Source organism: Dendrobium catenatum, unplaced genomic scaffold (assembly GCF_001605985.2).
Source record: "Dendrobium catenatum unplaced genomic scaffold, ASM160598v2 fragScaff_scaffold_1038, whole genome shotgun sequence".
Classification (NCBI taxonomy): domain Eukaryota; kingdom Viridiplantae; phylum Streptophyta; class Magnoliopsida; order Asparagales; family Orchidaceae; genus Dendrobium; species Dendrobium catenatum.
This window is the reverse complement of record NW_021319500.1, coordinates 2,490,032-2,503,532: the sequence shown is the minus strand read 5'-3', so window position 1 is coordinate 2,503,532 and position 13,501 is coordinate 2,490,032. Positions and strand designations below refer to the sequence as shown.

The window sequence follows — 13,501 nt, the reverse complement described above, 5'->3', positions numbered from 1 at the left end:
AGAGAGTTTTAACATATTTAGATTATGTGGTAAATTTTTAGAAGGCAGATTGGTTTTAGAGAAGTCACTATTATGGATAGAAACACTCGCTTTTGGCTTGTGGGTTGGTGACTTATGAGGGCTCAAAAGAAATTTTGCTAAAAAAACCGGTTCATTTTTTGGGCCTTAATATGTGTGTTGTACGAAGTCTTTTGATCGATACATTAGGATTTGGCAGATTTGACAAAACTGTCTAGGGGTGTAAATAAGTTAAGTTGACTTATGAGACGGCTCGAGCTCGACTTGATAAATGGCTCGCGAGCATAGTTCGATGAGTTAACGACTCAATTTTAGCTAGTTTTGACACGACTCATTAGCTCACAAGCATACTTATTTCAAAAATATTAAAATAAATATACTTGAAGTATATTAGAATTCAAAATTTTAAAAACAAAATTATTTAAATATTTAATAATTATATCTTAATTTCTTATATTAAATTATTCTTTATTATTTTTTATAATTTATTTTTTTAATATTTTATTAAATTAATAATTATTTTTTCTTTTATAATAAATGAGTTAATTCTTGAGTCTGCTCAAACTCATATAATAAAGCGCAGCCGGTGCCCTATTTCGCCCTAAAAACAAAAATAAAAACTTACGCGTTGCCCCTTTCATTCGAACGCTAGCTACGTTCTTAGCCAGGCGCCAACCTTACTCCCGCGGTCCGTTTACTGAGCCTCTCTCCGGCGTGCCCCTGCGCTCCGCCGCTTCCTGAGCCTCTCTCTCTGCGTTCACCGACTGCCTTCTCTCCACACTCACTGAGCCTCGCTCCCGCCGTCCCACATCCCACCCGCGCCTGCGATTGTCTCTAGCAACCGAGGTTTGGCTGCTCTTTCGTTTTTTCAGTTTCTTGTTTAGATTTTATTTTCAGTTTTTTTTTTAATTGGAGTCTTTCGAATTTTGATTTTGCGGCATTTTTTAAAGTCAAATTCACCTATGGATTTTTCTGTTCTTGGAAGAAATTATGTGATCTCTCACCACAATGTTTGAAGAGAATTTCAATTATCAAATTATATTTTACGTGGAACAGCAAGGCAAAGAATTCTCTTATGAGAAGCCTTTTTATATCTCAACCATCAGGTTCAAATAGCGTTATAATCAACATAGCATAGCTTGTGTGGTTTAAAATGAAATTTCTTATTAATCTTTTTTGTCTTAATTTGATTTTAATTTTTCTAGATTACCACTCTGTGCATAGAATTACTTGTGAATATTGTTTTTTTTTTTAATGGTAGACACCTTACAAAACATCAACAGTACTTGCATTATAAACTATAATAGTCTAAATTATATGCTTATGTCTTTGAGAAATTTTGTCATTTACTTTTGACTAGTTATATGAATAATATATTTTGGTCTTGATGTAAAAATGGCTAAGTGAAGGTCAGTTTTTTTCTACAAGAAAATTATTGTTACAAATAACAGTTTAATGCCATTTGGAAAACTAATCAGATAATGTCAATCATATTTATTATGCAACTGAGAGTTTCATTTAAACCTTACCATCTTGGGATTGTGAAGTTTTCCATTTTTTATTGGACAAATTTATGGAGTTGTGTATGATAATCATAAACCATCCTCTAAAGAAAGTAAAACCTTTATCCTTCTCGCCTCCACTTGTTATCATTTAGAACAACAATGCACATATTTTCCTTCCTCTCCATCAACCTTTATTTAAGAGTTGCAATCCTCAATAAACTTTCACCCTTCACTACATTATCACTTTTAAAGTAGCCGAAGCTACTAAATGTTAAGGGGTAGCTGAGTTGTTGTCCTAAAATGAGAGCAGCTGAATATTTTATAATGGAAACATTCCTTTTGAGCATGCTTATTTGATCAAAGTGGTGAAAGATGAGAGGAAGTTCTTCGTAAGAGAGTTGTCTGTCAGAAGTTAATTTCTAGGAAAATTTTAACTGTGCTCAATGTTTTAGATAGCTGAGTACTATTCCATGAACTCACATTATTGACATGCTTTGCCTGACATGAAACATAACGAGATTTAATTTTTTTCAAGTTTTGAAAATTTTTTTTTTCATTTTGCAACTCTTAATTGAACATTCCACTGTGAAACTATATTAATCAGTTCATTATGAATAATTTATTTTCAAGTAATATCAATATTGCTTAGACAAGATCAGGAAATTTGTTAAAGTATATCTTGGAATTCTTACAAGGCATCCATACTTCTAGTCAAGCACAATCACTTTACTTGCAACATTACCAATATTTTGCTTTGCAGCCTATACTTTTTGTGTACTTGTCTTCATTTCACTCAGGTAAAATTAAATATAATGAGCTTTAATCTGTTATCTAGGATGGTTACAATTTTTATTTTATAGCAGACTGCAGTTATATCTTTTAGTTAACAAAATTTGGATATTATAAGCTTTCTTTGCTGCGATAAGGCATTGTAATTTTCATGATAAAACTTTGGTTTATCATCAATAATATATTTTGTTTGTGACAGATCTTTTTTCATTTCCCTTTTTCTTAATACTATAATTCTTACTCCATTTGATCATGTGCCTACTTTATGAATTTGTAACAGCTTTTAATTATTGCTATATATGTACCTAAATATTAATTAAATTAACTTATGACACAGTGAAGATCACTTAATTTTGCATTTTAATCATGTTCTTATTTATTTTTAAATATTGGCAACATTTACTTGCATGGAATTAAACTGGTATGTATAATGTTTCAAGGAATGCCTATCATTTTGAATATCTAAGAAAGTTACCACCTAGCAAAGTTTGTCAACCCCACTCATGGAACTCATCATTTTGAGTATCAAGCTAGAGTTCATTCAGCCAGAAGTATAAGATGTCAATGGTCAAACAAAACAATGTTTAAACTTTGCAATTATCAGCATGCTTAAAAATACACAAAATCAAGGGAAAACAACAATTTACTAAGTAATGTATCACATCATAGACTAATATTAAAAGAATAATAAATGATGAAATAAATATCAAGAAACCTACATAATATGACACATTCATCTACTAAAACCTACCTTGAGGTGCAGTGCTCGGATCCAACACTCCTCCAAGATCCACTAAGTCTGCAATAGCTGAGGACCAACCCAACAAGTCTAAAATTAAATACACATTCATAAATGCATTTATCTAAATTTTGATAATCTACTAATTTAAATATAATTTACTTCAATAGATGAAAAACAAAATTAGTAATTTCAAACCATGAAGTCATCATGAACTTCATCACCTAGCACTAATTAGCTTAACATAAATGTTTCTAAAAAATCTTTAATTTTGAGTTTTTTTGGTTAAAAGCCAGCTTGAAATCAAAGCAAAGCTAAATTAACCTACTATATGCTTGATATTAAAAATAAAAAAAATAAACCAATATCACGTAAATCATTAATTAAATTTTATTAATTTTTCGTCAAATAAGCCCCCTTCAATTACATTACATTATGTCATATAGAAAATAAAACAAATTAACAAAAAGGTGAAGAAGATTGATGGAAAGAACTGGGGATTACAAATGAATCGCTGGAGGGGTTTTACAGCAACAACAGTTGCTCCTTTGTACGGCAATGGTAAGAAGTTCTAGCGGCTAAGACGAAGAAGTGGTATTATGGAAAGCAGATTCCTTGGAGATCCCGAAAGATGAGAAAGGAAAGGCTAGGAGCAATAGAAAGAATATGGGATTCCGCATACCAAATGCGAGGTAGAAGACGATATACAAAACCCTAATCTCAACACAACGATGAAGTCGAGGAGGGGCGGTTTCGGCTTTCGGGAGGGGGAGGGTGTAAACAAGTCAAGTCCAGCTAGAGTGTCTTGGTCAATTAATCGAGTTCTAGCTCGTGCTTGTGCTCTCGCTTTATCTAATCAGCCTTCGAAAAATTTACCCCAGAACCTAAACTTGTTAAAAACTCTCCTCATTGACAAAGAAGACGTGAGAGGCTGGAGCGCGAATTTTTGGAGCCCATTGCTAGCATGTCCTCTGCATTATTATAGCAAAAGGTCATTGTTAGATATCTTAATATGTCTTGAACTGTTGAAGGAGATAAAATCAAATCCCTAGATTGGTTACCTCTCCTCATCATCAGTCATGAATGAAAAACATGCATGGTCTCCATTCCCTCTGGGAGAAGGAAGATAAGCTAAGGTGCATTAAATATTGGATTTAAACACAATATCCACTCTCAGTGATAACCAAATACATTAGTTTCATCTTCAAAATTAAAGATCAGAATTTTCTGAGTAGAATGGCAAATCACTTTTTTTATTGGTAGTGTAGATAGTTTAGATGTGGTTATGCAGTGGATGCTCATTTTTTTATGCTTTTAATATGCCTTGGTTATCATTGTTGCATGTTGATTATGGGCATTGTGCATGCTATGACTTTGCCTTTATGCCTTAACAAGTGGGTTTCCTTACAAGCTTTCCCCTTGCTATTACTGTATGTGCATCTCTTTTGATTTGTGGACCATTTGCACTGGAGAAACATTGTCATTTTCTGATCTTATCTGGCACGGGGATTTACTATATCTTCTAGAGGTTTATTCTCTTATTTGTATTAGATATTTATTTGCACCTTCTTTTCTCTTTATCGAAACTTAGTATTTCAATTCTCTTGTCATTGTATTATTATACATGGTGAATTCTGTTATTTTATAGTACAAAGCTGCTTTACTTGATTTTGACTCTCAAATAATGTGTTTGTAGTTGAGGTTAATCCTCTATGACTGTGCAAGGCTTTTTGGATGTGGGCTGAAACAATCAATCGCCTACTTAACTCTGTTGAGAACTCGCAAAACTCAAGGGTGTGAGGTGATAAACTAGAAGCTGATGGGTTTCCTTGAGGATTTTCAAGCCAGTAAGAAACTTACTCTGCATCCTTTCGATCCTGTGCTACTTTGTATTACACTATTGTAGATTTCTCCCTTTTTTCTTGGGATCTAGCACTGGATTCCCTTGCTTGGTCTCTGGCCTAATTTGATTTTTGTTTATGTTTTGCACGTGTTCATGAGATTACAGTCTGCAGTGTGCTAAATATATAATTAAAAAAAACAAATATGAATTCTCTATGGTAGGGAATCCAAGGCGCATTTTCAAACATAAGGTTCAATTTTGGATGAGTTGTCGTGTTGTTTTCCATTAAATATCACAATTAGAGTCAGTTTGAACAGGGTAGTGCTCAATCTCTATGTTGTTAATTATGATTCGATTTCTTTTTCATAAATTGACAGACACATTTTAGTTTAAATAAAAAACATTTCAGATCATGATTAAGTTTTGTTTTTAAAGCTGCTTTGCAAGTGCTATCCAAATGCATGTACCAACGTTTGTGAGGACTTGAATCTCTTGTGTGAACAAATGGTAAATGGTGAGCAGCAACGTGCACGTAATTCAAGCTTTTCATTTGTATGTTATAAGTTTTATGAAGATTGTCTGTTATGATATGTATATTTACAAAGAAGCAATATCTTCCCTGTGCTCGCTTTGATCTTCATACAAAATAGGAGTGGAATTTAGGAACTTGAATCTCTTAGTAATGATTCAAGGGTTTGGTCACTTTAATTTAAGAGACGGGAGGAATATATCTGTGATTTTGCTTCAGGTTTTAAGAAGCTGATTGCCTTTATGCCAATAAAAATAATATGACTTGATCATTTTTTCCCCTTATAACATTGGTGCTAGAGTCAGATCTGTTTGTAAAGATTATCTTTGCAGCGTATCCAGCTTTTGACCTTTTTTAGTTTTTTTTCCCATCTGTACCCGTTCCTTGCTATCTTGGGACCATTTCATGAGAGTTTTCTTATGCTTGAGCTTCAGCAATTAGAAAGAAAAAATACAAAATCTTGTTGGGGAGAGTAGTCTACTCGGTCATCAATCATACAAGCTTTAGCTAGAAATCATAATCTTTGTTTATTTAGATTAATGGTTCAAGATTGTATTAAGAAAGTAGGAGATAGAGATTGTATTAAGAAAGTAGGAGGTACACCTGATTCGGCGGAGGATGAGGCTTCAGGGTGCTTGATTTTATCATAAAGTTAGTCTTAAGAAAGTTCCTTTTGTTTACTTTATTTGCTTCTTGAAGCTTGGAAAGTGATGTAGAAAGCACTTATTAGATCAATTATCCATTTGAGATGGATGCAACTGTTTGTAAAAATAATTGTGTAACTATTTAAAGAAATTTGATTTTGTTGAAAGTTATTGTGGGTATTATACTTTTTTTGTGACCAGTGGTTCTTTGAAAATCAAAATGTTCTTTGCAAGTCATGATATCAAGGATGTAAGACTAGTGGACAAGAAAAGTTCAACCCTAAGAATCAACGAGCACAATCTAGTGAGAAATGTTGCTCGCATTAAGTTCGCTGCTTACCATCTAGTTAAGCCAACTCCACTACACTGGTGCAATGTAGAGCAGGTTGTCCTAGTCCATCAAAAGGAATACCATTAGCTTGATTATAAGGCATCAGGGCAACATTAGAAAGCCTGTTTCATCTCACTTTATGACAAGGTTGACATTATGGATTGGTATGCCATCTCATTACTTTGGCCAGGTAGTCATAATCCCATGCTTCTAACAATTATTAGAAGTATGGTACTTTAGTATATGATAATCGTATATGGCAATCTTAATAGATAGGACTAGATTTGAAGTACTTTATTTGAAATATGTAAATAGATAATATCATTGGGATTTTAGTCATTAGTTATCAACTCAGCCTAGTTGAGCTGAAATTGATATGATGAAAGTATGGTGACACAATGAAGGGTTGCGTTTGAACTGGTTATTCCATAGTCTGGGAATAACGGCTATTGCGGATAAATTTATGGGAAGTACATTTTTGGCGGACACCTATAAATAAGAGCAGCAGATGAACTTATTAGGAGTGATCGTGATTATGTTGAGATGTAGGCAATTGCGAGTTTGTGAAATTAAGTTGGGGTAGTTAGAAATTGTTGGGAGTTTGTATTTAAATGGATGAAGGTTGTTAATTACCTTTAGTTTGTGTTTTGGTTTCAATTTTAATTTGGGAGAGGCTTTTTAGTAAGGGATGTGGATGTGGGTTGCAGTTTAATGATTTTTGAAGAAGAAGATGATGGATTAAGGACTGATATTGAGAATTCTTTGGTGTGGTTGGAGGGGAGGGGGTAGTGTAGTTTTCTGTGGATAAGCTGGTAGGGAGGGATTGGTCGAGCAGATCAAGAAAGAGAATGGGAAGAAGTAACATCTAAAGAATGCCATGCCATAAGATGCCTTAATCAGATTATCATGGAAACTCTCATACTCCATTTATTTGATTTTTTGAATTGATCACAGTATGAAGTTTGTTTAGATATCAATTGTTGCAGCACCAGGAAACCTTTATTGAAAGGTGGGAGGAATCTGCATGGAAAGGAGGTATGCATTTCTGAGCAGCCTGAGGAGTCGGAATGACACTAAAGGAGGAGGCAAAGTAAAAAAAATTGTAGGACGAGAACCGGAAAAGTAACCAATATCAATATTCACTGCAATTCAAAAATCAGAAGTCTCTTGAATCAATCCTAAGAGGCCATTTAAAAAGATTGCTCGCAAGTACAGTGACTTTGAGTCCTCATGAAAATAATTGCCATAGAACTTACTAATAACTACTATTATAAGAAATCCATATTACGCGAGCATGACTAAGAAGATATCAAACCTTGAAAATAATCGACAACCAGTATGTTCAATCACTAGCTGAACCTTGGCACAATTATATGGAGGTGATTACGCAGCTATCCTTTAAATTGCAGTAAATTGGGATATAACAAACAGAGAACTAATTTACCTGATAAAAATTGCGTTAATATCATTTAATATACTAGCCATGGAGTCATATGAGCTGCATTTTGATATATCTTTGTAGATGCATAGTATAATTCTAGCATCAGTTGGATTGTAGATTTTTATCTCTCTATTTTAAGAACCCTGTTATTATGGCTAACACTTCTTCATCAGGTTTGGAATCTTTGCCTGCCATGCTCCAGCGAACCTATGGGCTTATACGAGAGCTTGATACGAGTTTGCTAGGTAAGCTATCTTTACAAACCCTCTTCTAGGTTCATATGAAATTTCCATCTCAACACTCGCCACCCATCCACGCCATTTACTCTCAATTATAGCAATTCACCTTCTGTATTTGCAGCCTAATATATATTTCTTGATTTGGAATTCCTGGCATGTGATGCGTATATTAGTGGATTTTAAACACTTGCATCTTATGAATTCTTGCAGCAAGCCAACGGCAGAGTGAACAACACTGCGAACAAGAAATAGATGAAATTAAGCGTGGAATCGAAGCTGGTAATGTTGCACCTGACATGTCGCTCATCAGATTTTCTGATGAGGCTCTTGAGGAACAAAAGCATTGCATTCGTGTTGCTGATGAAAAAGTGGCTTTGGCCACTCAAGCTTATGATATGGTATGTGATATTGTTTTAACACCTTATAAAAATGTGTTTTATTTTATTGTAAAGGAATTTCTTAGACCCTGTGGATATGTTCTTTTTTGGCACCATTCGACAATCTTCAAAGTTCAAACCTCATGACAATCATTCGTATCTTCTATTTTATGAAGTCTTTGTTGTTTGTCTCTTTCACCACTCCATTAGAGTTTGAAATTTTTTATTTTAAGAAGTATTTGTTGTCTTTGTAAGTTTGTTGAATGCTAAGTGTTGATGGAATAAAGGAATCTTAGACGCCTTCCCTGACAAAAGTGCTTGCCAAAACCTCTTATCCAATATGCTGTTTAAGGCTTTGTTTAGGACGGCTTTCTTTATGCTTCTTGAAGCAGCTTTCTATTACAAAAATTTTTAATTTTGTACTAAAAAGATACTTTAAGAAGCAGAAAGAAAATCATCCCAAACGAAGCTTAAATAAGCTCAATTGTGATCCTCATTATCATGACATTAAAAATGCGGTCATATTTTTTAGATTGTCATCATGGGATCCACCATTATTTATCAGGTAGTTCATTTGCCTTTGCATCCTGCCTCTGCGCCACCATTCTAAATGTTTTTTTGTTCAAGCTATCGAATCACTGTAGATGTCATGGTAAATTCAAGATCATATCTGGAATTCATCTAGTTATATGACTCATCTGAAATATTTGTAGGTTGATACCCACATCCAACAGCTTGATCAGTATATGAGAAAAATGGAAGAACTTCGTCTAGGTGCACTGAATGAAGTTTAAAGATTCCTTCTTCCCCCGGTGAAATTAACTTTTCCATTTCTATGTTGCTGATTCTATATTTTTTCTTACTGTCTGTGCAACAGAAAGGGAACTTTCTGCCACTGCATCTCCTGGAGGTACTCCCGACGTTACCACAAAATCTGGTAGAACTGGAGCAAGTGGCAGGGGTGGTCGAAAGAAGTATGTCAGCTCATCCCATACAATTCTTCTTGCCACTAGAATTATGTTCCTATTCTGTAAGAGTAGGGCTGTCAAAATCGGGTCACAGGTCGGGTTCGGATCCAACCCGAAACTGACCCGATATTGTTCAACCGGACCCAAATCCGTCCTATTTTTGCAAACGGGTCAGTTTTTCGATCCCGATCACGACCCGCTTCGGGTCCGGGTTAATCCGAAACTGACCCGCTTCGGATATGTTTTACTAAAATTTTTTTTATTTACTTCGATTTATTTAAACATAAATTAAATTAAGGTGAGATTTACTTTAATCAATTTAAAATAAATCAAGCTTAATTTAATTTGGGCAACATTGTTTGCAATTTTTTAGAAATATCATTTACTTATTTCATAACAATCTTTTAAAACCCTCCTAAATTAATTAAAAACGGGTCAAACCTAGTTGATTTCGGGTTTCCGGGTCAACCTAACCTGACCCGATTTTACAAACGGTTTGAAATCCTTAACCCAAACTTGACCCGGTTCGGGTTCAGGTTGACCCGAACATGAAATTTTTGGGTCGGGTTCGAGTCGGATTTTTGGGTCAGGTCAAATATTGACACCCCTATGTAAGAGTTATCATGTTGCCTAGTTTTTGTGGTCTTTGTGGATTACAGGGCTCGACAAGCTGCAGTTGAACTACTAAACATAGATTTGGAATTACCAGTTGACCCAAATGAACCCACTTACTGCTTCTGCAAACAAGTCAGCTTTGGGGAGATGGTTGCTTGTGATAACCCTGATGTACATATTTCTCTTATAATTCCTCCATTTTTCTTCTTTGATCCTTCTCCCCCTTCTAATTACATGCTTTGAACATCTCAGTGCAAGATCGAATGGTTCCACTATGGATGTGTTGGTTTGAAAGAACAACCTAAAGGTAAATGGTTCTGCCCTAATTGCGTTGGACTACCAAAGCGCAAGAAAGGTAAGTGAGAAATGGCAGTGTGGAAAAGCCCTTAAAGGAGCTATATAGCTCGTATTCTGCTGCCTTGGGATCAAATGCTTTGAATCCTCTTGTAATAAGATTGCTCTGTGCATAATCATACTGTAAACTAAGATTTCCTTACATTTCCGTATACTGGAGTTGGTTCTAACATTTTGCTCAAGTACTTGAGGCAGTTACCATTGTACATTAAAGAAATAAATGATCCCATCTACCTGCTGTTGAAAAATAGTTAAAGGCCTAGTTTGATTGGACGTTTTTTGTGCTTTTTTCATTTTTAAAACAGTAGATTTATTTCTTCAGTACTATTTGGTTTCTCAAATCACGTTTATAATAACATTTTTTTTTTTCATTTTTCTGTTGTTTTGATAAAGCTTTTTATATATGATTCTCTGTTAGAAAACTCTTTTTTCTGAACCGATGTTTCTTGAAACTGCCTTTTACAAAAGTATCGGATAACCAAACGTAGCCTAAATCTTGTTTGCTTTTCAATAATTGAGTCGTTTGATAATATACATTATACACTCCTCTCACCTCACAATGGTTTGTTGGTCGAAAATTTTGATTATCAATTAATAGTTTTTGAGTTCGAGTTTTGTTTATGTGATATATATTTGTTTGCTTTTATTATGTTTATAGGCATCTTATGTTGGTCACGTGCATGGGTCTGCCCTCTATATTTTTACATTGGTTATCGAGAGTGGCAGAATCTTATGAATAATCATTTCATTTGACTCTCGTAATGGACTTTCTTGATGTGGTAGAGTAGAGTTGCAGGTTAATGGAAGCAATCCTTCCCTTTGAAAGGTGGTGGAGGTAATGTCAATCCACATGAACTCTAGCAGGGGGTGTTTTGGGGAAAATTATTCTGTGATTCCGGACAGTATCTGGAGACCAATTAAAATGTGCCACATTATTTTTTGTTCGGTATCGGTGTTTGGTACCACTGTGTATCAGGTGATGTGGCACATTCTGATTGGTCTTCAGATCGTCCGGTGCCTGCACATAATAATTTCTCGTGTTGTGGGCCCCTTAAGTTGAAAGCATGTAACTGCTCCCACCTTGTTGGGTCGCTTGAATTCTGATGATTTCTTAGATTTTGACTATATCTAAAGAATGCTGTAGTGGTGATCTCGATCAATCATGTCCGAGGGCTATTGGTGTTGCTTTGATTGGAGATCTCTCTACATCAGTTCGCAGTAGAACAACTTGTTCGGCTATATGAAACTTGAGGCTTGCTCCCACATCCCCTTCAGGTTAGTTGGGCTCTTTTTGCTTATGAGTGCTTAAAAATAGATATGTGGAGACCAAGAGTAAAGGTCATCTTGGCTAACTCCTGCTTTTAGTTGGTGACCTCTTAGGACTCTAAGATAAATTGGTATATATAATCTTAAGAGGGTTTGCCTTTCACCTGCCTAATGTGTCATAGGATTTGAGTGGGCTTTAGGCTTCATTGGAGACGGCTTTTTTATTGCTGCTTAAAGTAATTTTTTAGTATAAAAATTTTAAATTAATAAATTGTTTTAAGAAACAATAAGAAAGCCGTCACAAATCTTCATCTTTGGATGTGGGACTTCCAACATGATCCCTATAAAAAATGGAGTGCAAGTCTCGTACTCATAGAGACTAGTATTCTATTTTTTTTACGAGTGGATGATTAGTATCTGTGATGAGAAACAAGATGTTACACTTATAAAATAATAATGTTATTTAAAACCATCTTTGAAGAGTGACCTTTTAATTTAAAGAGACTAGTATTCTATTTTTTTTTTAATTTCCTTTATTCAATTATTATTATTATTATTATTATTATTGCGGGCTAGAATATACACGGCGATAGAGTTTTAATCGTTCGTCTTAGCGTTATGTGGATATCCAGCTCACACACAGAAAACACAAGATTTTTTACATGGAAAATCCTTAAAGGGGGGAAAACCGCGGGGCCTAGCTCAGTTGAAAAGATTTAACTAGAACTTGAGTTAGTTACAATGAGTTGACTCGTCTCTGAAGATGATCATATTACAAGTAGCAATTATACAATAGAAGTCCGAGTGTCGAGTAATGATCTGGCAGGACTTCGGGCCTTAGATGATGATTAGGCAGAACTTCGAGCCTTAGATAATGGTCTGGTAAAGATGAGAGTCTTCGATAATGGCCTGACAAAGATGAGAGCTTCAGGTGAAGGTCTGGTGGAACGTAGGGTGTCCGGCGAATGTGAGGGTCTCATGTGGTGGTCTGACGAAGCACAGGATGTCAGGTGATGGTCCGGTAGAGTGATGGTGCTAGGCAGTGATCCGGTGGAGTATAGGACTTCAGATGGTGGCCCGGTGGAGCACAGAGCGTCAACTGGTGGTCCGACGGAATAACGGCGTTAGACGGTGGTCCGGTGGAGCACAGGGCGTCAGATGGTGGTCCGGCGGAGTGATGGCATTAGACGGTGGTCTGATGGAGCACAGGGCATCAGGTGGTGGTCCGGCGGAGCACAGGGCGTCAGGTGGTGGTCTGGCGGAACTCCGGCAGTGGTCCGGCGAAACTCCAGCGGTAGTAGAGGAGGTTATGAAGCAAGAGCGATCTCCGATCACTCTCTTTTTTCCTTAGGCTCAGGGGTCCTCTCTCAAGAGGAGAGGGAGCTCTATTTATAGATTTTGGGATGGCATGACCCGTAAATAGGTGGAGGATCAAGGGTAAGTTGGGAGTGGTTGGATAGACGGCCGATCTTGAATCCCTTGATCATGAACCGTTTGATGAACATTTGAATGTCTTAGTGATGTCGGAATTCAGCGATCTTGGGCTCGTTGGATTCGTCTCGTTGAGCCGCTCGATTCGAGTATAAGCTTGTTATGTTTGGAAACCGTTTGATAATCCAAATTGTGGTTTGAACCTTCCAACAGCGCATCGGGTCCTTGATTTGGACCCATTTGGGCTCGGATTGAGTCGAATTTAGTGTCGTTGGGTTCGTATTTCTGAGACGCTCAGTTTGACTGTAAGTTTGCTGAAATCGGAGTTCGGATGGCATCCGAATTAATTTTTGAAGTTTCCAATTTGATTTTGCATCGAGATTCGCGCCCGATTAAGATAATTTTTTGACGA

The 13,501-nt window shown here is 36.0% G+C and overlaps 1 protein-coding gene across 1 annotated transcript; it reads left to right on the top strand.

Moving 5' to 3' along the window:
* The first annotated feature begins 607 nt into the window (after positions 1 to 607).
* Positions 608 to 10,654, top strand: LOC110093393 (PHD finger protein ING1). Its single transcript, XM_020818266.2, has 8 exons — positions 608 to 864; positions 4,748 to 4,898; positions 8,013 to 8,084; positions 8,289 to 8,476; positions 9,169 to 9,229; positions 9,333 to 9,429; positions 10,083 to 10,209; positions 10,291 to 10,654. The coding sequence occupies exons 2-8, from the start codon at positions 4,871 to 4,873 to the stop codon at positions 10,399 to 10,401; spliced, it is 684 nt and encodes a 227-aa protein (XP_020673925.1). The 5' UTR covers positions 608 to 864; positions 4,748 to 4,870; the 3' UTR covers positions 10,402 to 10,654.
* Positions 10,655 to 13,501: the final 2,847 nt, after the last annotated feature.

Coding starts and splice junctions, on each gene's coding strand:
- LOC110093393 (XM_020818266.2), top strand. CDS start 4,871: ATGGGTTTCCTTGAGGATTTTCAAGCCA. Junction 4,899..8,012: donor CCTTGAGGATTTTCAAGCCA/GTAAGAAACTTA, acceptor CTTCTTCATCAG/GTTTGGAATCTTTGCCTGCC. Junction 8,085..8,288: donor GCTTGATACGAGTTTGCTAG/GTAAGCTATCTT, acceptor GAATTCTTGCAG/CAAGCCAACGGCAGAGTGAA.